Raw genomic sequence first — 22778 nt, 5'->3', positions numbered from 1 at the left:
TTCCTACTGTTCATTAGACCCTCACTGATGAGCATTCACAATTTAAAAATAAAATGGTTTTCTTTTTAAAATAGTAATTTCTACAGTTCTGTCAGCCAACTAATTTCAATCACAGCATAATCTAAGAATAAAGCAAATCCTGGCCAAGAATGGCTGCCATGGACTCTCAAGAGTCAAGGGGAGCAGCATGTCCCAGCTCCTCATATCCCTGTATCCCTCCAGGAACCTGTGGTGAACTCCAGTTGATTTTTTTTTTTATCATGATTCTCTTGGCAGCTTAGGAATGCTCCAGTCCTTAGGTGGCTGCTCTTGCAGGGAGCAGTGGTGGGAGAGGCCACATCCCGTGTTAATGGCAGTGCTCTGTGATATCCACCACCACTGCCTTCTTCCAGCTGAAGAAGAAGTATCCGGTGCCCGCTCCCGTGGCCACGGCGATGCACAGGTACCCGTTGTAGGTCATGAAGATCAGCATGAGGAAATAGCTGACCACCACCTGGATGATGTGCAGCACAGTCTGCAGCAGATGGGGCAAGCTCAGCATCTGCTGGCTGGGAACACAAACCCAAACATGTCAGCAAGTGGAACAGGTGGGAAATGCACATCCCCAAAGAGAAAGCTGCCAGGACAGCAAGGTGGGCATGGCATGGCAGAGAAGGTGATACCAGCCTGGGCAAGGACTCCTATGTGCAGCTGGCACCTGGAGCTGTGGTTTTGCTCACAGAGCAAGACAAGCACGGAGCTTGCTGGGAGGACACAACTTTTAGCTGAGAAACAGACTTTGCCAAGCTTCTTTTACCCCCTGAAAAAAGCTGAATGGCTCCTGTTCTGCACAGAGGCCTTGACTCCCTGTCAACAAAAGGATCCTGAGTGTTTTCTGTTGGGGGACACTGGACATAAACTCTGTTCCTGGGAACTCCCCCAAACATGTTCTTACAAAAACCCCCAAGCTCATCTGGCTCCTTGCTGCTTTCCTCCTTTTGTCCCTATCCTCGAGGGTGCCGAGGTGTCCTCCATCCTCCAGTGCCACAGTGCCAGACTGTCCCAGTCTGGAGCCAGGACATTCTCCAGAGATCAAAACTGGCCGCACAAAGTTTCTTCTGTGCCAGTTTCACCTGCAGAGCTTTGCTTTAGAATGAAGTGCAATCCTTACCCCACGGTTTTGTGTGTCTCCATCAGGATGGTGCCATTGGGGCCGGGCACTGGCATGGAGTTATAGCGGATGCTGACCTGGGATTTCCGGAGCAGACACTCCCGGGCAATCTTAAGGCCTTCATAAAACATGGCCAGGAAGAAGACGGCCACAAAAGCACCAGCCATTTCTGACAAGAGAGGAAATGTTATTGTCTCTGGGCAAGAGAATGTGTCAGCAGAGTCACTGTGTGATTGAACAACCCCACCCTGTGCTGTGGCCAGGCTCCGTGTGCATGCACAGACAGGTGGGAAATGGGAATTTCATCCAGACTCTTACTGGGATTTCACCCATAAAGCAAAAGCAGCAATCACTTTTGCTAATAAAACCAAATTCTTGAACTCTAGAAATATCTCTCTAGAAATATCTCCTTTTTCTTTCACCCCACAGATACCATTTAAACCAGACTCAACACAACACGTCCACAGATGTTTAGCATAAGTAACCAGGTGAATCCTGAAACATGAATCCTGAAACATCAGCTGCAAACATTTTGTTTGGACTGCACAAGACAGTGTTACTAACCTCCAGGAGAATTGATTGTAAGTCCAGAGAACAGCAATGGCACATTCTCACAGCTGAAGTGGAAAGTCATGGCCTGCTCAAAACACAAAGAACACCAAGATGAGCCCAAAGAGCTCATCCCAAGGAGCTCACAGTAACAGGGTTTGTAGCAGAATGAGAACTCAGATGAATTTATCTGGTCACCACATAAACACCAAGAAACTCTCCAGCAGATCTGGTGTAACACACACAGGTGAGGCAGGGATGAGATGCTCCAGTTTCCAGCTCCTTCAGGCAGCCCTGGGCAGGAGGCCCTGTCCTTCACAGAACTCCAGGGACGTGCCTTCTCCCTGCTTTTGGATCTCTTCTCCTCAGCATCAGCAGTAGTCAGGGATTGGGGATGTCTCCATGGAGCTCCTCCTTGCCTCCCCATGCCCTCAGGAGCTGGGGTAAGGGCACTTTCACTTCCCCACTTGGACCTTTTCTGTGATACATGAAAGGGATGGACAGGTGAGGCCTCTGGGGCCCCCCAGCACTGTGCCAGCAGTGTTGTCTCCCTGTGGAATTCCCAAAATCCTATGGGAAACAGAGGCCTAAACACAGCTACACAAGTAGATAAAACTGGTCCACAGCTGGTCCTGGGAGAAAATAAGGGCTCCTGAGCCTGTAGAGTAAATGCTGTGGGAAGGGGAGACATCAAAGATCCTCACTCAGGCCAGCTAGAGGTGATACAAACTTCCCATCTAGGTAAGTACAACTTGGCATGTGTCTTGGGCACAGCTGCACACAGGGTTTTCACATGGGAAGTCCTGACCAAGCAAGAGGAACTTCTCTTTGAACTTCCCTCATTGCTTTATTAAGGTTATTTGCTGAAACTCAGAATTATGATTCATTTCAGCATCCATAAGAATCAGCCCATTTTCCCCATAGCAGAAATTACTGTAAAGCACCTTTTAGAGAGTACTTTCATCTCTTCAATGAATTGAACATATTTACATTTAAAACAAACCCCACATAAATCAAAGAACTGCAGCTGAACCTGAGCCTGTTACTTAGTGCCAGTGAGGAATGGGAAAACACACATTAAATGTGCTCAGTCTGTTATCTAAGATGCTGTACCTATATACTGCCTTCCCTGACAGATTTATTTGCAATATGAATTCAAAATCTTGTGCAATTACAGTTTTCAGCTGCAGGGCAAGGCAGGGTCCTGTAACTATCTAGTAAACACCTGACATTTGTAAAGAAATTACATTTACATGGAAAGTAATGGCCCAGGGATGCCAATACTGAGCTGAGATGATGGGAAGAGCTTCACAAGGAGAGCAGTGGCAGTGCTGGACTGAGAGTTCCACATGGACCATGCCCACCAAGGTTGTTCTGGTGCTCTCCTCTCCTGCTGTGACACTGGTTGCAATAGAAATAGAAGCAGAGATTCTTGGTTCTCTCCTCAGGCAACAGAGATGGAAAACAAACTCCAGCTGAAGGTTTGCAAAATCCACTCCTGAGAACACTCTCATTTGAAATGGAAATGTGCCCTCTCTCCCTTCCTTTTGAAATTTAACCATAAAGAGACATGTTTTAATAATCTGAAACTCACTCCAAAAGTATTTAGGAAAAGGAGAAAAAGCTAAAAAAGTTCCTAGAACTGGCTACACACAAACACTGATCCTCCAGCCATCTCCATGGAAACTCTGGCCAGGATCTCCTCAAAGCCACAGTGATGCCAGAATGCACAAGTCTGAACCTGCTGGAATCAAAGTCAGCTGGAGCAGCAGGAATCAGGACCAATACAGCCTTAATGGCAACAAGGCAAAGAGCCCTGGCAGTGCTGTGCTCCCCAAACCCAGGGTGCTCTGAGAGCTCAGGAGGGAAGGGCACAGAGGGAGCTCAGCACAGCCCCTCACAGGGCTGGGCAATCCTCTCAGGGCTGCCTGGGGCTCTCACTGCCAGCCTGGAGAACTCCATCCATCCGTTTCCTGCAGGAAAACTCCTGCTTTGCATTTCTGCCCTTAGCTGGCTGCAGAGCAGACACCAGGCTGGCTGCTGGAAAGGTTGTCACCAGAAAAGACAATTTTGCCAAAGGATCTCTAGCTCTGAAATCCATTTCCTGCTCTGTATCCCTCATGCTGCTCCTTCACTCCAGAAGACCCACAATGGGTCTAACCTGGGTGGATTCCTGCCTTCCAAAGCTCAGGTTCACTTCCAGTTCTCAAGAGCACAGTCTTTAAGATGACATGTTACTCTGAACCACAGGCAAGACAAAAACTCTCTGGTTAGTTCTGACTTCTCCACTTACCATCATCATCATGTCAGATCCATGGCTATGTCCCGAGGCTGTGGTGGAGTGGTGATGCTCAGGAGGATGAGAGGTGGGCAGCATGGAGTTGTTCATGTGGTGAGACATCTTGAGGACAGGGAGATTCAGAAAGGCACATAGAAAAGCGGGACCCTGAAAAACAAACAAAAGATGAAGCCCTTTTCTAAACAGAATGTGGTTTGTCTACTGCTACTGCAGGAGAAAATATTCTCAGTGAGAACTGCTGCCTCTGGAGAACTCCTGCAGCTTCCTCATGGTCCTGCTCTGGCTACAGAGAGCACAGAGCAGGACACTTTAAAGGAGGTGTGTCCCTCTGCAGCTTAATTTGATTGAGATAGCACCTGGGGCAAGTGCTCAGCATAAAGGAACATTTCTTATCTACATGAGGAAAAAAACAGAGCCCCTTCCAAAGTGCAGTCTTTCAAGAGGTAAAAATATCACAAGCACCACTTTAAATTGCATATACTTAAGGATAAGATTACAGGATTTCTCTTAATTGACAGTTATGCATTTTATTGGGTACATAACACAGAAATTGTGTTAGTTGGTACAAGACCTACTGCCAGGCAAAGGTCTGCTACAGCTACAGGCAATCCAGTTTCATTGCCATGAGCTTTACACTGCCACATCTCCCCTCTAATCACATTACCCATAGTGAGAGAAACACTCAAGAGGCTGCCAGTCCCAATCCCTAATCTGGTTACCACAAATCAGGGAAGTCTGGACACACTAAAAAAAAAGAATAAAATAAAAATTTCCTCCATGGTTACCTGCAGGCATGGCTTTTGCTGCCCCAGCACTGCCTGGGCTGGCATTTGCTGGTGGGAAACAAAAATCATCAGGCAGAAACAGCAACAAGAGAGAAAATAACCTGGGAATACCAGTCAGTCCTGAAAGCACAGCATCAGTCCTGCTGGACCCTGCCTGGAATCCTCTGGACCCTCTCACTCCAGTCCTGTGCTGAAGTAAAACCAAGTGAAATAAAAAGCAAAGTTCAGACATTTGATCAGATTAAAGTTTAAAAAGAAATAAGAAACAGACTTCCTTCCACATAATTCATCCTGAGAGTTTACAAGTATGTTTTTTCAGTTTTTTTAAGCCAAAAGGCAGCATGGTGTCTGAACAGGTAGGCATGGCTGTATTTAGACTGAAGAGAGGAAATAAGACTCTAAAAGAGCCTTCTAAACTGGAAGTAGCAAATACAACCGTGAGAAGCAGCTGGTGGTGGAGCTGCCCCAGCATGTGACAGTGACCCTGTGCAGGGGTGGCCCAGAACACCAGTGCAGCCCTGTGGAGCATCCATGACAGGGGATATCCACAGGCTTTGGGGTTAAATTAAAGTGAGCAACGAGAGAAATTAAAGATTTGGGGAAGTAAGGAAACTAAGTCAGCAGTGCTGGAGGAACTCAAGAGAAAGACAGAAGTAATACCCTGCAAACACTGAAATTAAATAATGCAGGGAAGCACCAAGAAGTGACACCAAGAACCCACAGCTCAGGTATGCTCTGCATCTCTGTGCAGATGAAGTTTGTAGCCCACCTCTTATTTCATCAGACAACTTCACGATAATCCCCTGGAAAGTAACCTGTCATGGAATTCAATGGCACTGGCTAAAGCAGAATGAACTCCATGTCCATATTTCTACTAATATTTTTTAGCTCATTTTGTCCCTGATTTGGGCTTAAATATTGAGACCAGAAAAATGTTCACAGGGAGATAAAAAGGAGAGAGAACAATGCAAGAAGTAGCTCGGCTGACACAGGAAAACTTCACCAAGGGATACCTGCAGAATGCCCAGTGTGATTTCCACATGGCACAGCTTGGAAGATTATCCTGCTCCAGAGCTGAAATGTTCAGGCTCTAGAACTGCAGTCCCAAAATACAAACACTTGGAAAAGAATCCTCTGCCAAGACACACAAACTTCAAATTGTCTTTTGCATCGAGGAAGGAAGAAGAATAGCCCAAGTGCTTTACCCACAGGATCAAAGGTAAATGAGCTGTGAGAGGAAAGAAGTAACACAAGAACTTCCCCTTGCCCACAGCCAAAATCTCCTGCAATCACAGAACCACAGAGGATCCTGAGCTGGAGGGACCCACAGGGATCACCCAGCCCAGCCCCTGTCCCTGCCCAGAGCCCCACCAATCCCACCCTGGGCATCCCTGGCAGCGCTGGCCAAAGGCTCCTGGAGCTCTGGCAGCCTCGGGGCCGTGCCCATTCCCTGGGGAGCCTGGGCACTGCCAGCATCCTCTGGGGGAAGGACCTTTCCCTCATCTGCAGCCTGCCCTGACACAGCTCCAGCCGTTCTGTGTCCTGTCCCTGTCACAGAGAGCAGTTTAGAGCTGTCCCTGTCTTCTCCCTCTTCTCCAAGCCGACTGATCCATTGCTTTTCCTTTGAATACAACATCCTCACCAGTGACTACTGTCCAATGATTATGTATTCCTTCTAGGATTTCACATTCCTGCCAAACTCAGCAGGTTCCAAAATGCTCCACAGAAGCCCTGGCTGGTTACCAGATGAAGAACTGCCTTCGTGGCTGGGCTGTGTCCACCTTTTCACTCTTTTCCTTCTCACTAATCATCATCTGTCTGCAAAAAGGGGGAAACAGTGGATGTGTTCTCAGGATATTTACTCTGTAGGAACAAAGAACATGGTCAGGTGCTCAGGAGTGGCTGCCTGTGGCTGGGCAGGCCTTGGTATGGTTACAAAGGGCAAGCCTGACCCTCTCCTGAGTAGCTCCTTCCCACCCTGCTATCCCAGGGTGGAATAGGTTCAACACCAAATTCAACACCAAATCCAACCCCTTACTGCAGTCACCCAACACTGAAGGGTATTTTATGAGATCCTGAAAGGATCGAGTATTAGGAAACTTAAGAGGAAATAACCTCATCTAAGCCACTTCAGCTGTGTTTTGTATCACTGAAGGTAACAAACAGTGGATAAAATTCTGTTTAAAAATAAACTTTGTTCCAGTGGACAATCAGAATCTGATTTACAACTCAGGAGATCTCTACCGAAGCCTTGAGGTAAAACAATATATAGGGCAGCAGCAGCAACAGGTTAATAGGTGTGTAATATTCCAAGCTGTAAATCCCTGGTTGGTTTGCACAGCTCCTAAGAAACAAGCTGACAGATGTGGAGCTCTGTATGTCACAAGCAGGTGGTGCTTTAACAAGGCTGACTCTGTACTTGAAGGAAAAATATCTGCCCCCCTCACAAGTTTCTATTATTGTAAATTCTTTAAATAGGTTTAGCCTTGTACAAAGCCAACCCTTCAGCAGGTATTTCTGCCTGAATGGGTGATTTGACCTCTGGCTGCTGCCTGCTCCGTATGTTTGCACTGAGAGGGAGAGGCATTGGAGTGGATTCCTGAGCATGGAGCCCTGCAGAGGGATCTGCCACTGCCCGTGGCTGCATCAGGCTCAGGCAGTCTCAACACCTGAAGGGGACAGACCCCAGGGTGTACCTGTCACAAGGGACACACACACACTGTGATTCTTTGTGCTCTGCAGCAACCCACTGCCTAAGAAAACAAACAGGGTGGAACGGCAGAGAGGAATGAGGAAATTCTCCTCCAGGGCTTCTTTCTTTCCCTCTCAGTGCTGTTACCATAGGTGAGAGAAGCCACAGCCTTCATTTCACAACCCCTCAGATATTTAAGGAAAACTGCAAGACTCAAGAGCTACACACAGGACTTCTCTTTCTCTAAGCAGGACCTCAGGCCGGCCCTGCCCACACGCAGGTTTCTGTCCCAGCCCTGCAATGCCACCGTGGCAGCTCTGCACACCAGGTGCAGCCAGGAGCAGGATCTGACACAGCAAACTGTCAGCACCAGCACTCACCCTCCACCAACACCAAACCAGTGCTGCCTCACCTCACGCACACCAGGAGGCCACGTTTGCAACACCAAGGCACACAGAAGGGGAGGACAGGCAGGAGGTGGCAGGGCACACATGAATGTAGGTAAACAAGCTGGACCTGAGGAGATGCCAAAGCCAGAGCAGTCTTTTCCAGCTGATCTCAGCCAAAGATCACTGCCATCACACATAACCTCCTCCACAGCTTCCCAAGCTATTGTTTCTGTGGTGTTCATCCAGTCCTGCAACTTTATAGCAAATCAGAGCTTTTCCTGTGGCAAACACCCAAGGAAAATACACTTTTCAATGCAGAAACACGGGACATGCAGAAACAGGACACACTATGGGAAGGATCTACATCTCCCAGAAAGTACTCCATAATCAGCTCAGTCCCTAACATCCCAAGGGGAATGAAGCCCCTTTTCAAATCAGAAGTCCAACAGGATTAACACTGGAGCCCTAAATCAACGCCCATTACAGCATCGACTCTTCCCTTCTGAACACTGCCTCATCCTTCCCAAACCAGTTCAGAAAATTCAAGAAATAATATTGCACTGGCTCTACCCAAAAGGACCAAAGCCTTAAAAATCCCCTCTCCAGTCTCCTTTAGAGCAGTTATTTGTCTCACAGAGAGCCTGCTGCTGCAGTGGCCAGCACAGGACTGGCTCCTGCTCGGAACCCTCCTGACTCCTCTCAGCACAGCTGGAGTGATTCATACCCACTGTCTCTCCACCAACACTTCTGAGAGCAACAACAGGGTCAGGATCTCCCTCTCTTCTCCTGAACAGGCGAGGAAGACTTGGTAATATTTACTAAGAGTTAAAATCAAAGTTCCTGAGAGAAAGCCAAGGGAAAATTATTAAAAATAGCAAGTTGGAAAAGCAAAGACCTCATGCTTATTTATACATATGGCTCCGTACTGCACGACACAAAGAAATGCTACAGAAAAACACAGAAGGAATGGAAAAGGCACCCAGGAGTTCCCAGTGCTCTACTTACAGCAGTGCTGCTGGCAGACTGAATTCCACTGGCTCCCAGCTTGTGGTCCCAAGCCCAATCCCTTTTTTGTTTAGCAGTGCTGTAAATGGAGTGGGAGGGAAGCAGCAGCCTGCAGACACAGCAGCTCTGTTCACTGGCTCTAGCTGTGGGCTCCACTGAGCTCGTCATCAGGAGACCTAAGCACTGCTTTTAGTTTATTCAACTTCCTGGCAAACTTTTCTACTTTAACTGCTTCCCTTCCAAATGGGTGGACTTGTGATTCTTCCAGGATCCCAGGCAGAGCTCCAGAGCTGCTTAAAGGCACAGCTGAGGAACAGACCAATTCCACCTGTTTATGCTGTAGCAGCACCAGCAATGGCAGCCAGGGCCCCTGGGCCAAGCTGCGAAGACACACTTTAAAGATATAGGGAACAAACACCACATTCTTCAGTAATGCAGCAGAACACGTGTCACAGATACATACTGCTGTTACCCAGTGTGAAAATTCTCCATGGAACTCCCCCAAGCAGCTTCAGCAATCCCAGGCTGGCATTGAGACACAGGGAGGGACTGTGCTGTGCCCAGCACACTTAATTGCACGCTTCTGTTTTTCCCTTGCACAATTCCTGAAGAAGGAACTCTTAGAGCTATATTAAGAACTCAAGGAATAATTGTGACCTCATAGCAGAACTGTGGCTTGCCCTGGTACTGCCTCACCACCTTAGAGTCTCATCCTAAAGCTTTCCCCAGGAGTTAAAGGCTTCAAACAAAAACTCAGCATATCAGAAGGGGTTTGGATGAAGGTAAAGAGAAGAGCACAGCTCAGGAGCTCCAATACACACTGAGGGTGAGGCTGTACACGTGGATTTCCTGGGGTTTATCCCTGACCATGGAAGCCTGCTGGATTCAAACTGGACCAGCAGAGCCAAGCAGGAACACACAGTGTGACACAGGGCACTTTCTCCCTGTCTACCTGTGAGCAGGCTGAGCTATTCACACCCAGGGGTTTCAGAACTCCTGAAGGATGACTGGCACTCTGGAGATGTCAGCCGGAGATGCCAGAGGCTGCAGTGCAGGGAGCACAGAATAATGGGCAAAAAAGTGCTGAGCAGGGCTGCAGACAACATCTTGTGTTCAGATACAAAAGGGGACAATGCCTGGGCAGCCTGTGACATGCCAGGATGGAAGCAGTCAGCAGGGACAGGCAGCCAAGCTGTGAGCACCCAGAGCCCAGCTCTCCCAGCTGGAATGCACAACACAGGCAAAGAAAGGGCTTTCAAAGTACCATGCAGGGCTTTTGTGTTTTGTGAGGGAAGAAATCCACACAGACCTGATCCTCTGCCATCACCTCCACTGAGGATCCCAGCTGGAACCATTACAGCACAGTTGTGGGTGCTGAAGGTAATGATAAAGTTTTGGAACATCAAAACCTCTCTGCTCTCCATGAGCCATGCCCACAATTGATGGGATTTGCCCAGGCTGAGACAGACCCTTATGAAGGAGATCCTGACAAAGCCCACAGGCAGGATGTGGGAGGACAATGAAGCAAAACCACCTCATGCACACAGGGAGGTTTGGGGGTGACACTTGAAGCCACAGATGAGCTCAGGTTCTCTGCAGCATGGGCAGATCACAGGGCTGGGGCCAACAATCACACCCTGCAGTTCCTCCAAACACCCATCCTTCAGGCCTTCTGGCTGCCATCATTTGCTTACTTTATTCTTACCAAACCTTTGTGTTTCTTGTATCAATATGTTTGTCCCTCTCTTTACTGGGTTGCTGTGTCCCCAAGGCTCAGGCTGTCCCTCCACATGGAGCCATCACACAGCACCCACAGACACGGCAAAACCCCAACACAGTGCTCCAGCTCCAGACTGTGGATTCCAATTGAGATACTGGCTCACAGAAGCTTCCTGGAGCTGCACCACATCATTTGGCAGCTTGATGCAGTTATATGCATTAATTAATGTTTAATTAAAATGAAGATTAAAACAAGACAATGAAGTATCAGCATATGTTGAATCCTTAAGGTCCTGTCCTCTGCTCTGAATTAAAGCATGCCTCAGCTGTACAACTAAAGCAAAGCTGGTCACAGCCACTCAGCACAATCCCCATTACTTAAGGAGGGGCCAGAACTCTTCCTCTCAGCATGGCTACAATAATGGCCCTTTGATGGAGTTTATTTTCATAGCAAACTCGTCTGCTCACCCTCTGTTAGAGGCTTCCCTAGAACGGGATGGTCATTCCTAATCTCTCAGCTTCTGCAGACGCCTCAGGAAATCTGTAATCTTTGAACAAGAAGAAAAAATAACCCAGGACAGATTGTTCTTTACAGGACAATGCACTGAACTTACCAAGTGAAGCACATACGATGTCATTAACCACAGGCCCAGTGGAGTGCAAGGCAGCTGAAAATAACCCTTCAAAGCACAAAACCTCAGACTCTAAGCCTGGGCAGCATCAGAGGAAAGGCTGAGAAATGCTGGCAAGAGCTGTGTACAGGTAGCAAAATAATGGGGAGTCAGGCTGAGCCTCCTCTGCCTTGGTAGCACAGGTCAGATGACTTCCGCAATGACCACAGGAACCTTTAGCAAGAGGTGACAGAACCAATGCTGTCACACCTCAGTTTGTCTCTGTCCCTCACAAAACCAAGGTCAGCAAGGCAGGGGTAGAAACCTCTGCAAAGGAATCTCACACACATTCCCACACATCCCAGTGAACATTACATTTTCCTTTAAAGAAGCACTGCAATCTCAAAGACTGATCCATGCCTCCAGCTGTTCAGCCAAATCTTGGGGTCCCCCTGTGCACGTGTTCCCCAGGGCACCCCACCCTTGCCAGCCCGTGTGACAGCACCATCTCTGCAGCACAGCAGCACAGCCCCTGGCCCTCTGCTGTGGTGACAACAGCTTGGGAGGGGAACACCAGCCTTTGGGGCTCAGAGTACAGCAGTGGGTACATGTGCCTGGATCCTTCTCATGCCTTTGCAAATACAACACACTCCTTGTCCTGTCCAATGCAAAACAGCAGGAAGGGCCTGACACCAGGAATTCCACTGGGATTGGCTCTGGCAGCTGCTGAGAACACCATGCCACAGGGTGCAGGTTTGCAAAACAGTCTGTTTGACAGATGTTGTTCATGGCACCTCTGTCACAGAAGCCCGGCCCAAGGGAGGGAGTTTTGGGTGACAGACAGATGCTGGAGGTTGTCACAAGGCTGAGGACACTTACCCACACAAGGGACAACCAGGCAGGACACAGCAAACTCGTTGATGAAACTGATATCAAGAATGCCATGACCTGAAGTTTTCAGCAACAACCTGCTCCCATTCTGATAAAACATAAATACTTTCAACCTGCATGAGCCCAAATTAACCTGAAGTCACCAGTGGGACACTTTCCAAGGATCAGCACACATTCCAGCCTTGGCTATCTTAAACAACCCCAGCCAGGGACTATAATAAGCCAAGCAAATCCAAAGTGGAGTTTAGGGAAGAAAGCTCCACTCTGGATTTGGCCTGGAGTCGCCCACATGCTGACCAGGAGCAGAGGGCCAGGAACAGACATGACAACCACAAGTTGCTTTTACTGCCAATAAATGTCAATGAAGATTGTGATCATAAAGGGGAGCTGCTACATCAGCAGGCACTGAAGAGGAAGAGTGACAAGGTGGTACCAGTTAAAAGGTGACTGTCATCTCTTCCATACTTCAGTTTCCCTGTTCATCTGCCACAAAACTGTCCTCTTCCCCATGTTACTGCTCCAAGAGAACAGCCCCCAGCTCCAGCCAGCTCTGCCCTCTGGGCTAAAACAGCAAGGACACCAGTGTCCTCTGGGATGTCAAAGCCGGAGCACATCTGCACTAGGCCTCTGACTCCTGCACTCAGGAGTGCCTTGTCCTGCTCCAGCTCACCAAGAGCACAATTTCTCCCATTCTGTACATGGACAGTGTTTTCCATCCTGTTTTAATTTCTTCCACCACCAGCCTCTTGGATCCCTTCTTTGCCCCACGCTGTTCACTGCTCCCCTTTCCGTCTGGGTGGATGAGGCAGCTGTCTCCCTCTGTGGCACACAAGAACACAGACATTTCTGGAAAGTGGCAGAACTGAGACACCTCAGGACATGCAAGAGCTGAGGAGTGACCGCCATTCCCACAGCTCCCAAAGCAGAGGAGATGCTGTACCAAAGCAACTCGTGATTCTGTCATCTGCAGAGAACAGCACAGCACCAGAGATACTGAAACTGGCACAGGATGCCATGTTACAATTTCTTTATGAAACATCCAGGATAAAAGGCATGGCAGACACTGAAATTCCTTACAGCCAATGCCAACATGAATTCAGAGCTAGAACTGACACATTTCCAACAAAGGCAATCCCCAGAAGGCATCTACAGAAGCCCTTCAGCACTCCCTAGGCAAGTCAGAGCCTTCTGAAGCAACTAGCCCAAGCCACACCATCAGAGCTTCACCTCTCTTCCTCACATCATCAGGGGCAGGACACTGGAGCACAAGAACACAGCAACACAAACCCAGGTCACAATATCCCCAAGATTCAGCACCCAGGGAGAAAAAACCTGGCAGGAAGGGAGGAAGTGTAGGCACAGGTAAAGCAGAAAGGCCCAAAGGCCAGGGGAGTAATTACGAGCAGTGTTGAGATGGAGGAGCAGGAGGGTGGGTGGTGCTCAGTCAGGAGCCACCTGGGAACCTCCTGCTAAAAACTCTCAGCACTCACTTGTCAGCTGAGGACAACCGAGGATCCTGAGCAGTGAGGAGACACTGGACAGCACTGGGAAGAGGAGGCAGAAAAGCAGGGCCATGTGACCCATATTTTCCAAGATTACATAATTCCTGAATAAATAGATACTTCCTTATCCTCAGTGGCGGTTTTTGCTCTGATGTTACACAACCAAACACCAGGGAGATGTGATCCATATGGCCAGAGAGCAGGAACCATCCTGCTGCCTCAGGGGAGGCTGAGAACAAATGGGGCAGAGTCCTGAGCCTTGTGATACTCTTCAAAAACTTTTAATATAAAAATATATTAATGTTTGGAACCTCATTTTGCAAGATGTGTATTCTGTGAGATTAGACAACTTCTGCTTCCTTACAAAAACCAGGACTAGTGGAGAATTTCACTTCCTATTTCATATGCCCTGATCAAAAACAGTTTCTATAGCATGTATTACTCCACCTATAGCAGGCATTTTTAAATGAAGGGAGAAGTTTTCTCTTCAAATGAAAAAATAACAAACCAAAATCTCACCATTACATACAAGGTTCTTTATCATGCTCATGAATTCAGCATCCAGATTCCTGCACGTTCAACACCTCCTGCACAACTTGTACCTGTGGAAAGAAGCCTGTCTCCCACCAAAACGTGTCTGTCCACAGGGTAAGGACACAGATCATTGTTTGTGGCTGTTCAGTGGCCACGTGCAGAAGAATTCCACCTCTAAGGAATGACAGATATGTCAGGATGCAAGACAGGGAACTACTTGCAAGTTAATCCTGATAAACCACTGCTCCGTGGTTTTTGGACATGGAGCAAACCAGGCTAACAGCATAAACAACTCTGACCAGATTGATTTTATGGTGTCTTCAAGCCCTAAACCCTGTAAAACTACAAAATAATCTCAGGAGACACAAAATGAAACCAGAGTTAAAAAGTGCATTCTCAAGAAAAGAGACACAAGTTCCCTCAGAGCCAGAAGTGATTCAGTGTGTCCTAGAACTGCATTAGTGGGCCTTTAATACAGGTGACAGATTACAGATGTTATCTGTTATTACCTCTTTACAGATCTTGCAACAGCATAAATACCTTTGTCCCATGCAGGTAAAACTAAACTTGAGTGTAATAAATGGATAGCACTGGTTTATTAGAGGCCTCATAAAAGGGAGTCCAGCACAGGTGATTCACAGGAGATTCCCAGATCTCACCCTACTTGCCCATTTTCACACAGTTAATCTTCCCTCTCTGGCTGCTTTTCAACATTATAATCAGACTTAGCCCAGAAAAGGTAACACTTGTACAGGTTCTGAACTGACTTTCAGGTGTTTTGAGAATCTGAATAACAAGAAAATCACACTGCAGAATTCCTGGTTAATTTTTTGGAGGCCATTCCACACACATGATATGAGACACACCAGTTTAGGTAATTCATACAGGTTTTTCCATGTCCAGTACAGCACACACACATTACCTTCCACCACATGGGAAAGTATCCTTGCAGAGCAAATCCATTTTACTCCCTTCTTTTCATATTTAAGCAGTTGTTTGTCTTTAATTACCCCTCAGAAGTGTGTCCATGTGCAAACACAGCGTTTTAAGGTGGCCACTCAACCATTCTCTTTCCCTGGAGCTGCCACGTTCCAGCCTGTGTCAAACATTGCCTCAACCACATGCTGATGTCGGTTCATATGCTGATGTCAGCTCCTACTGGGACACCCTGGGATTTCCAGCTCCTCTTCTGGTGTGTCAGGGCCACCTCTGAAATGCAGGCTTTAACCAAAGACCTAAGAGCTCACAAGACTGGCTTTTAGAAAAACACCTTTTCTTGCAGAAGAGAAGTGGATGTGTGCTCATTTCATTTTGCAGCACCATCCATGACTGCCCCTCAACACAAGAGCCTGTTCAACCACAGCCAAGAATCAAATTCTTTTGTGCCTCCAATACTTGTTTTGAGAAGCCTCAAGCTGTTCATGGGCAAAATGCAAGGCAGAACTCAGGTCAGCAGTGGAAAAATCCATTCCAGTGCATTTTTAATTAAGCCCAGGAAGTTGATCTCTGTTTTGGCAGAGGGTTAAAGCAAATTATCCATCACCAGAGGCACCTTCCTACTCTTGATCCATGATCTTGGAAACAGCAGGTGGATGGCACATTGATATATAAACAGCTTCCAGGCAGTAATGCAAATACTCTAAGGGTTCAGAGAACAAATTCATAGCCCCAATCCATGGAACAGAGCATCCTCCTTTTGAAAACACAATTGAACTACTGGAAGTATTATTGAAATTACTGAGTCATGGAAAATACAATCTCAGCAAGGTAGAACATCTCCAGTATTAAGAAGAGGAAAAGAGCAATCAATTCAATTCTCTGGAAAGGAACTTCTCCTTGGAAGAGCCTTGGCCTTGTGACACTCTTCTGACAGGAAGAGCCATGACTGCAGGGCATGGACGGCCGGAACAGGAGCCATCAACAATTTTTCTATGAGTGACAAAAAACCACTCTGGGAAAGAGCTTTGAATGCTAGCTCTTGAAAATTTCATCATTTTCAAACCCCTGGACAGCTCAGAGCTGCTAATCCAAAGCAGAAATGATTCAGAGCTAAGAAATGCCGAGTACTTACTCTTCCAGAGAAAGGTTTTCCATCTACTGACTCCAGCAGAGCCTTTTTCTCCAGAGAGGCAACAAGTCTGAGACTGATCAAAGTTTCTCAACCTTCACATAATGCTGACAAGCACATAATTATCTCTATCAAAGGCTAATCATTAACTACTGCTCACATTAGCTTAGGACCAGACCAAGCACTGGGATGCTCACACAGAGATCCACAGAGCAGTAAAAGCAGCTCCTGAGTCTTCCTCACGAGATCTTTGCACAGATGCAAAGCCATTTTAGAACTCCCTGATCTGACTAAGTGCATTGCAGAGATTACTTTCCAACACGTTAACCAAAACACAATTCAAACATTCATATCTCTATCAGATAAATCAGTGGTTTGCTTGCTTCTGGATATTCTAACATAGCAAGCCTAGTTTATTTTAGTATTTAAATATTTTAGTATACAAACTGAGAGCAGGTTTAAATAAGATATTAGGAAGAGATTATTCCCTGGCAGGGTGGGCAGGGCTGGCACAGGGTGCCCAGAGCAGCTGTGGCTGCCCCTGGATCCCTGGCAGTGCCCAAGGCCAGGCTGGACATTGGGGATTGTAGTAACCTGGGATAGTGGAAGGTGTCCCTGCCCATGGCAGGGGGTGGAACAAGATGAGCTCTAGGATTCCTTCCACCCCAAATCACCCTGTGACTCTATCTGCCCCATAATGAAGAAATGTGACGCTTTCAAAGCTATCAGCCAATTTTTAGGAGCATTGGGAAGTGAGAAAAAAATAACAAGGCAGATAAACCATCAATTGTGCAGAAATTCTTCAACACTGTGTACAAGATAAACCCTGTCAGGGTAACTGGCTCTGAGACCCCCTCTGCTTGGAAAGCTGGAGCCAACAACTGCTATGGAAAAAAAAAAAGGGACAAAGCAGAAAAAGTACAAGAACAGCTGTGCTGTACCCTGCAACACAAAGGGTCTCATGGTGGGAGCTGTGGTTTCATTTCATCAGATCAGAAGCAAGAGTTACACAAAACGGGATCAACTGACAAGCAATGCACATGATCCTGTCATGATGCCCTGAAGGGTTTTACTTGAGGAATTCAGAAAATTTAGACAAGTCAGGTTGCTGCCAAGAGGTTCTTTAAACTAGAAATTAAATAATCAGAATTCAGTGTATTAGGCTTTACCACCCATACAGAAGGATATCCCACAGATACCGTTCTGTGCCTTCTATGAAAAGAGCACAAAAATGGCTTTCCAAGTAAAACCAACAGGTGTAAGAGGGCAGCTGTGAAACTCCCAATTAGTTTTGTTTGCAGCTCTTGAGGTTTCAGCTCCTCCAGCACACTGCAGCCTCACCTGACATCACCTTAAGCAGTAAAGTTCAGCACGTCCTCGTGAGATAATGTCTTATCCCAACCTAATGAAGGGGCACCAAAGCCAGTGGTAACTTGATTTGTACAAAACCCTCCTGGCAGAACACAGAAATTGTGACTCAGTCTCTTGTAAAACCCATTAGACCAGGAGCTCAGACAAACAAGGGAGCCGAGAAAACCAGACCAGCACTGATTGCATTTCACTGGCACAGTATCCCGAGGCTGGGTGTGCTCCTCGGGAGCCTGTGCTCCCACTTCCCTTATCCCTTTGATGTACAAGGCTTGATTTACCCATCGGAAACGCCCTCCCACGGAGCCACACTGGTGGCAGCACTTCCCGAGGGCTGCAGGAGAGTGAACTGGGATGGCTCCTTCTGGGAGCCCTGGCTTTGAGTCTGCTCCACCTTTGTTAGTGTTTCTCCTTCCCAAGTAAAAGACACAAGCTCGAAAACACAATCCAGCTGTGCCAATGAGCCCTTTGAGCCCCTTTAGTAGAACACCTTTAGGAGCAGGGGAAGGTTAGTGGGGAAAGCAAGCGAGCATTTGGATCCCTGGCTCCCAGTCCAGCCTCTGGCAGAGCCCAGCCGGGGTGGCACAAGCTGCAGCCACCAATGACAGGCATCAGACAAGGAGCAGGCTGGGTCACAGGGATGAGCCTCTCCCTGGACTGTATCCCTTCCCAGGAGCTGCTCTCCAGGGCAGGCCAGTCAGTCTGCTCGCAGCATTAGCTCAGGATGAGCACTGCACCTCTCAGGTGGCCTCAAAGCACTTCTTCATCCTACAGAGTCAAGTCTAATTATATTCTCTCTAATGTGAAAAAAGCCTGAAAAGGTATTTGCCAGGCACTCCTTCCCCCAACAGAAGCAGTGTTTAAGAAAGAAAACCAGCCAAGACTGTTGGGGTTCCCTTTGTCCAGGTTAGCCAGAAGATCAGCTAAATGTAGCTTCAGTACCTTCAACAGAGGAAAGAGATCTGAATCTGTGATAACTAACGACTAAGTGTGGGAAAAGCAGGTTTATGGAATTGAAGTGGCTCTCCCACAGTCTCAGGAGAGCTTGGGGCACTCACAGGGAGTTCAATGCCAGAACACCTCCATTCTGCTCCCAGTTTTCTCCCAATCTCTCAGGAATCATAACAGGACAAGCTGAGCAAGCAGTGAGAACAGAAGAGTTTGGCCTGTGCTCTAGAGCTACTAGGGACTGCTCCAGTCATTTAGATAAAATGATAGGATTATTTGCTTGTAGAACTTTTTTAGCAGACAATGAATGACGTTTACATCTGTGCTACAGCAAATGTGAGATTTTTCTAAGATTATATCTACAGAGAGGAAAAGAGCAGGAAGCAAAGCCATTGTTCTAGCTGCAATCACAGTTGCTGAAGTGCCACTGGAAATCAGCTGGAGACCTTTGTAGATATGAACTGATAACACAGGGAAGAAAAGACAATGGGAAATAACATTAAAAACTGTAAAAATAAAAAAGGAAAACTAAAAAGGAGCTATTTCATCACAGCCTCCCACTTCTAGATCAGCTTCTAAACCAGGAAAGTCTAATTCCAACAAATGAAAGGCTTTAGAAAGTACAGCAAAATAGGAGTTTAATTTGTTTACAATAACTAGTCCCCTTATTCTCTGCATTAGCAGATTCCAGCTTTCAGATGAAAAATAGGTTAATGAAAAAATCACTGGCATCGTGTTCTCCAGGACCTGACTGGGAACATTTTCAGAAAATTAGATTGAAAGAAAAGGCAATGAAGTAGATAAACTTAGATTGGATTTCCCAGAGAAAAACAACATAAACTGGACTGAATCTTTTTCATCCTTCCCTAAGAAAAAATTGCCACGACTCCCAGTGATTTCCTGGCAGACTTGCCGAGAAGTTCATGCTGGCAATGTGCTTCAGCTCAACTTCCCAAAATTCTGCTGCAGGCTCCTGCTAACTTTCAGGTGACCTTCAGGCCAGGGCAGGGAAGGCAGCTCTGCAGAGCCATGACAGCTTTCTGTTGGGTAGAGGGGTCTTCATAGCAAATAGAGAAACCAAGGAGGAAGAGCTCAAAGAACAAAACGTTCTGTCTTCTCTTGGACCTAATATCTAACTAGAAAACAAGCCAACTCCTCAGGGCCCTGCTCAAAACTCACCATGTGAACATGGTAGATTCTGTCATTTACTTGTAATATAAAACTGGAAAAGATGATTCTCAATGCCCTGCCTTCTCAGATATTAAGCTTTTGTTCAAGGATGGTGTCTCACTAATCCAAACCTTGAAGTTACACTGTGAAGGGAGAAGTAAAATGAAAAATCTCCCCAAACCTCCTTCCAAAACAAAACAAAACTAAACTAACAAACCACCAAAAAAAACCCCAAACCCCACAAAACGAAAAAACCTGCAAATTTTTCCTTGTACCAGTGCAAGTCTGAGTCAGGGGCAGGGATGATACCTTTAAAATAAAAAAGCAAACATGCAAAAGTGACTTGGAAACTTGATGTAATTCCTGCTCTCTACTGGCAGAAATTACCCTAATTCTCAGCTTAGTTAATAACTTGGCCTAGATGAGTAATCTGATATGAAATGAAATGAAAAGCAGCCAAATCTCAGTAGGAAACAGTTGTACAAAATTCCTCTGTTCTCAACATGAAGTTGTGTGGGAGCCTGCAACTCCTGCCAGCTCTTACATTTTCAGTACCTTGTTTTTGGAGGGGAGGAGAGCAGAAGAAGCAAAACTCTGCTTATTGCAACAATCTTTGTGTTTGTAGCACAAAGCATGACTTTAAATTTGTATGGTACAGCAGAGCAGTCACAGCTTCTTCGCCAACAAATCCTTAGTTACAAAACCAATCTTCATTTAAACAGCAACATTCACACATTATTCCCAGTGCCCCCTCCCTAATGAAGGATGGGAAAAATATAATTCAGAGTCCAAAGCCTGAAGAAAGCCTCAGGAAACATTACATCATAAATGACAGGATTTGGGATCATTAACTTGAACGCTAACTCACCCCATAAAATCCCACAGTGTTGTTACTCATGAAAAACCCTGCAAAAGCTTTACTGACCTCAGGCTCAAGCAGAGGCAAGTTCAGATCAAAAAGACTGAAAATCGACTTAATAAACACTTGTGAGGAGCGTTTCGTGCACCTGGGCACAAAAAGCAGGACTAGTAAGCATTCTGGAGCTTGGAATTCGAGCACAAACAGGAAGAATTGGCCTCTGCCTGGGAACTGTTTGGAACCACCAGCCCACTGCACACTCAGATACACATGAGGACTATGAACAAAGCTTAAATTAAAAAAGCACAAGTAGCTAAGATGTGATGCTTGCTGAGTGCTGCAGGATATGCTGCTACAGCCTTTTCCCCACTACACTGGCATTAAAACTGGCCAGTGCTGAATCCCAGTGAAAAAAAATAGGAAATACATACAGGTATAACATGGGGCTAGGAAGATGGTGAAGGGTCTGAAAGGGCCACACGAGGAGCAGCTGAGGGGATTGTTCATCCTGAAGGAGAAACTGAGGTCAGAACTCACCAGGGGTGCAGTTCCTCCTGAGGGGCAGCTCCCATCTCTGCTCTGGCCTGAGACAATGGCCTCAAATTATGCCAGGGCAGGCTCAGGGTGGATATCAGGGAAAGGCTCTTCCCCCAGAGGGTGCTGGCACTGCCCAGGCTCCCCAGGGAATGGGCACGGCCCCGAGGCTGCCAGAGCTCCAGGAGCCTTTGGCCAGCGCTGCCAGGGATGCCCAGGGTGGGATTGGTGGGGCTCTGGGCAGGGCTGGATGATCCTGGTGGGTCCCTTCCAACTCAGAATATCCTGTGATAGCTATACCTGAAAAACCTCCACTGAAGTGCCACACCAGGACTTAGCCACGTGGGTCTTCTCCACTTAAAAAACAAAACTATGTTAACAACCAACCTGATAAAAATACAGAAGCCAAAGCAACAAACTCTCTTCATCTAAGGGACCAGACTTCCTACTGGAAGAAAGTTCATCTCCACCTGCCTTACCAAGGTTGGAACAATCTCTTCCCACCGAGACTTTACACCAAATTATCGTGGGTTTGTTTTTGGTTTTGTTTTTATTTTAACAGAGATAAGGTTCTGATCCTTTCCAGGTTTTATTCTAATTTCATCACACATTCTGCAATATAAAAGCTCCTTAACACTCCACTTCATCTTCTCCCTTTAGAAGTGGAATCACTGATACACATCCACTACTGCAATGAACTCCTGAATTACTGCAAACTCAGCCTCACAACAGACCTGGCAACTTCAGATTCCAACATCCAGTCAGTGATAGTACCAATTTCCAACCAGGAAATATCAACCCTTCTTGCCATTCTGACCTCTTGCACATTGTTCTTCTGCATTTCAACATCATTTGGATCTAAGGTAAAATTAAAGCCAGTCGGTCTCACAAAGCACACAGAGCTAACAGCTTACCAAGAGGGGAAAAAACACAGAAAACCCACAATAAGCCACAAAAAACCTCATTAAACCACCCAACAAAAAGGGTATATTTCTCAAGGCACAAGGTGAACGCGGAAAACTGCTTCAGAGGGGCGGCTCAGACATTTACCGAGGAATTGTACCGATGTTTTAAGAGCACAGTGCAGTGCTGATCTCCCTGGGTCACTCAGAGAACCCAATCCGGAGCACAGCAGCGCCCAGGCGTCCCCAACCTTCCCGCCGAGCCTCACGGACCCACAGGGCCCTGAGCGGAGCCGTGAGGGCCGGAGCCATGAGGGCCCTGTGGCTCAGCCCGCAGCTCCGCGGGTCACGGCTCCGTCACGGCAAGGGCAGCCCGGCGGCCGCGGGGCCCGCCTGTCACCTTGGGAACCGCAAGGCCGAGCCCAGCGCCTCTGCGGAGCCCGGAGAGCGCTGCCTGTCCCCACAACGAGCTCGCCCCCCACCTCCAGCCCCACGTCCCAGGGCTGCCCATCCCCTCGGGGCCGCCGGCGCCCCCGGCCCGAGGTCCCCCGGCCCGGCCCGAGGGGAGACGCGGCGGCCATGGGCCCCCTCAGGCGGATGGGGGGAAGGGGGCGCGGGGCACGAGCCCCCCGCCGAGCCCGCCCGTCACTCACCGCGCGACCGCCACGAGCCGCGGCCTTGGCTCCGCCCACCCAACCGTGACCCGCCCCCTCCGCGTCCCCATAACCCCCTCTCCTACCTGCAACCCCGCGTTCCCGCCCTCGGCTGTGCCCGCTAAGCCCCGCCCCAGAATGTGACGTGTG

The 22778-nt window shown here is 47.6% G+C and overlaps 1 protein-coding gene across 3 annotated transcripts; it reads right to left on the bottom strand.

The window, feature by feature from the left end:
- Positions 1-242: 242 nt before the first annotated feature.
- Positions 243-22667, bottom strand: SLC31A1 (solute carrier family 31 member 1). 3 transcript variants are annotated; one of them, XM_066332538.1, is made up of 5 exons: positions 22629-22667; positions 3993-4145; positions 1715-1787; positions 1151-1319; positions 243-548 (listed from the first exon to the last, which is right to left on the bottom strand). In XM_066332538.1, the coding sequence occupies exons 2-5, from the start codon at positions 4098-4100 to the stop codon at positions 347-349; spliced, it is 552 nt and encodes a 183-aa protein (XP_066188635.1). In that variant the 5' UTR covers positions 4101-4145; positions 22629-22667; the 3' UTR covers positions 243-346. The 3 variants fall into 3 exon arrangements, with proteins under 3 accessions (XP_066188635.1, XP_066188636.1, XP_066188637.1); XM_066332539.1 differs by lacking the exon at positions 22629-22667 and adding an exon at positions 16198-16272; XM_066332540.1 differs by lacking the exon at positions 22629-22667 and adding an exon at positions 8870-9052.
- Between the last annotated feature and the right edge of the window lie 111 nt (positions 22668-22778).

This window comes from Sylvia atricapilla, chromosome 19, assembly GCF_009819655.1.
Source record: "Sylvia atricapilla isolate bSylAtr1 chromosome 19, bSylAtr1.pri, whole genome shotgun sequence".
In the NCBI taxonomy this organism is placed as follows: domain Eukaryota; kingdom Metazoa; phylum Chordata; class Aves; order Passeriformes; family Sylviidae; genus Sylvia; species Sylvia atricapilla.
The sequence above is the reverse complement of the archived record's forward strand: the minus strand, read 5'-3'. Positions and strand labels throughout refer to the sequence as shown.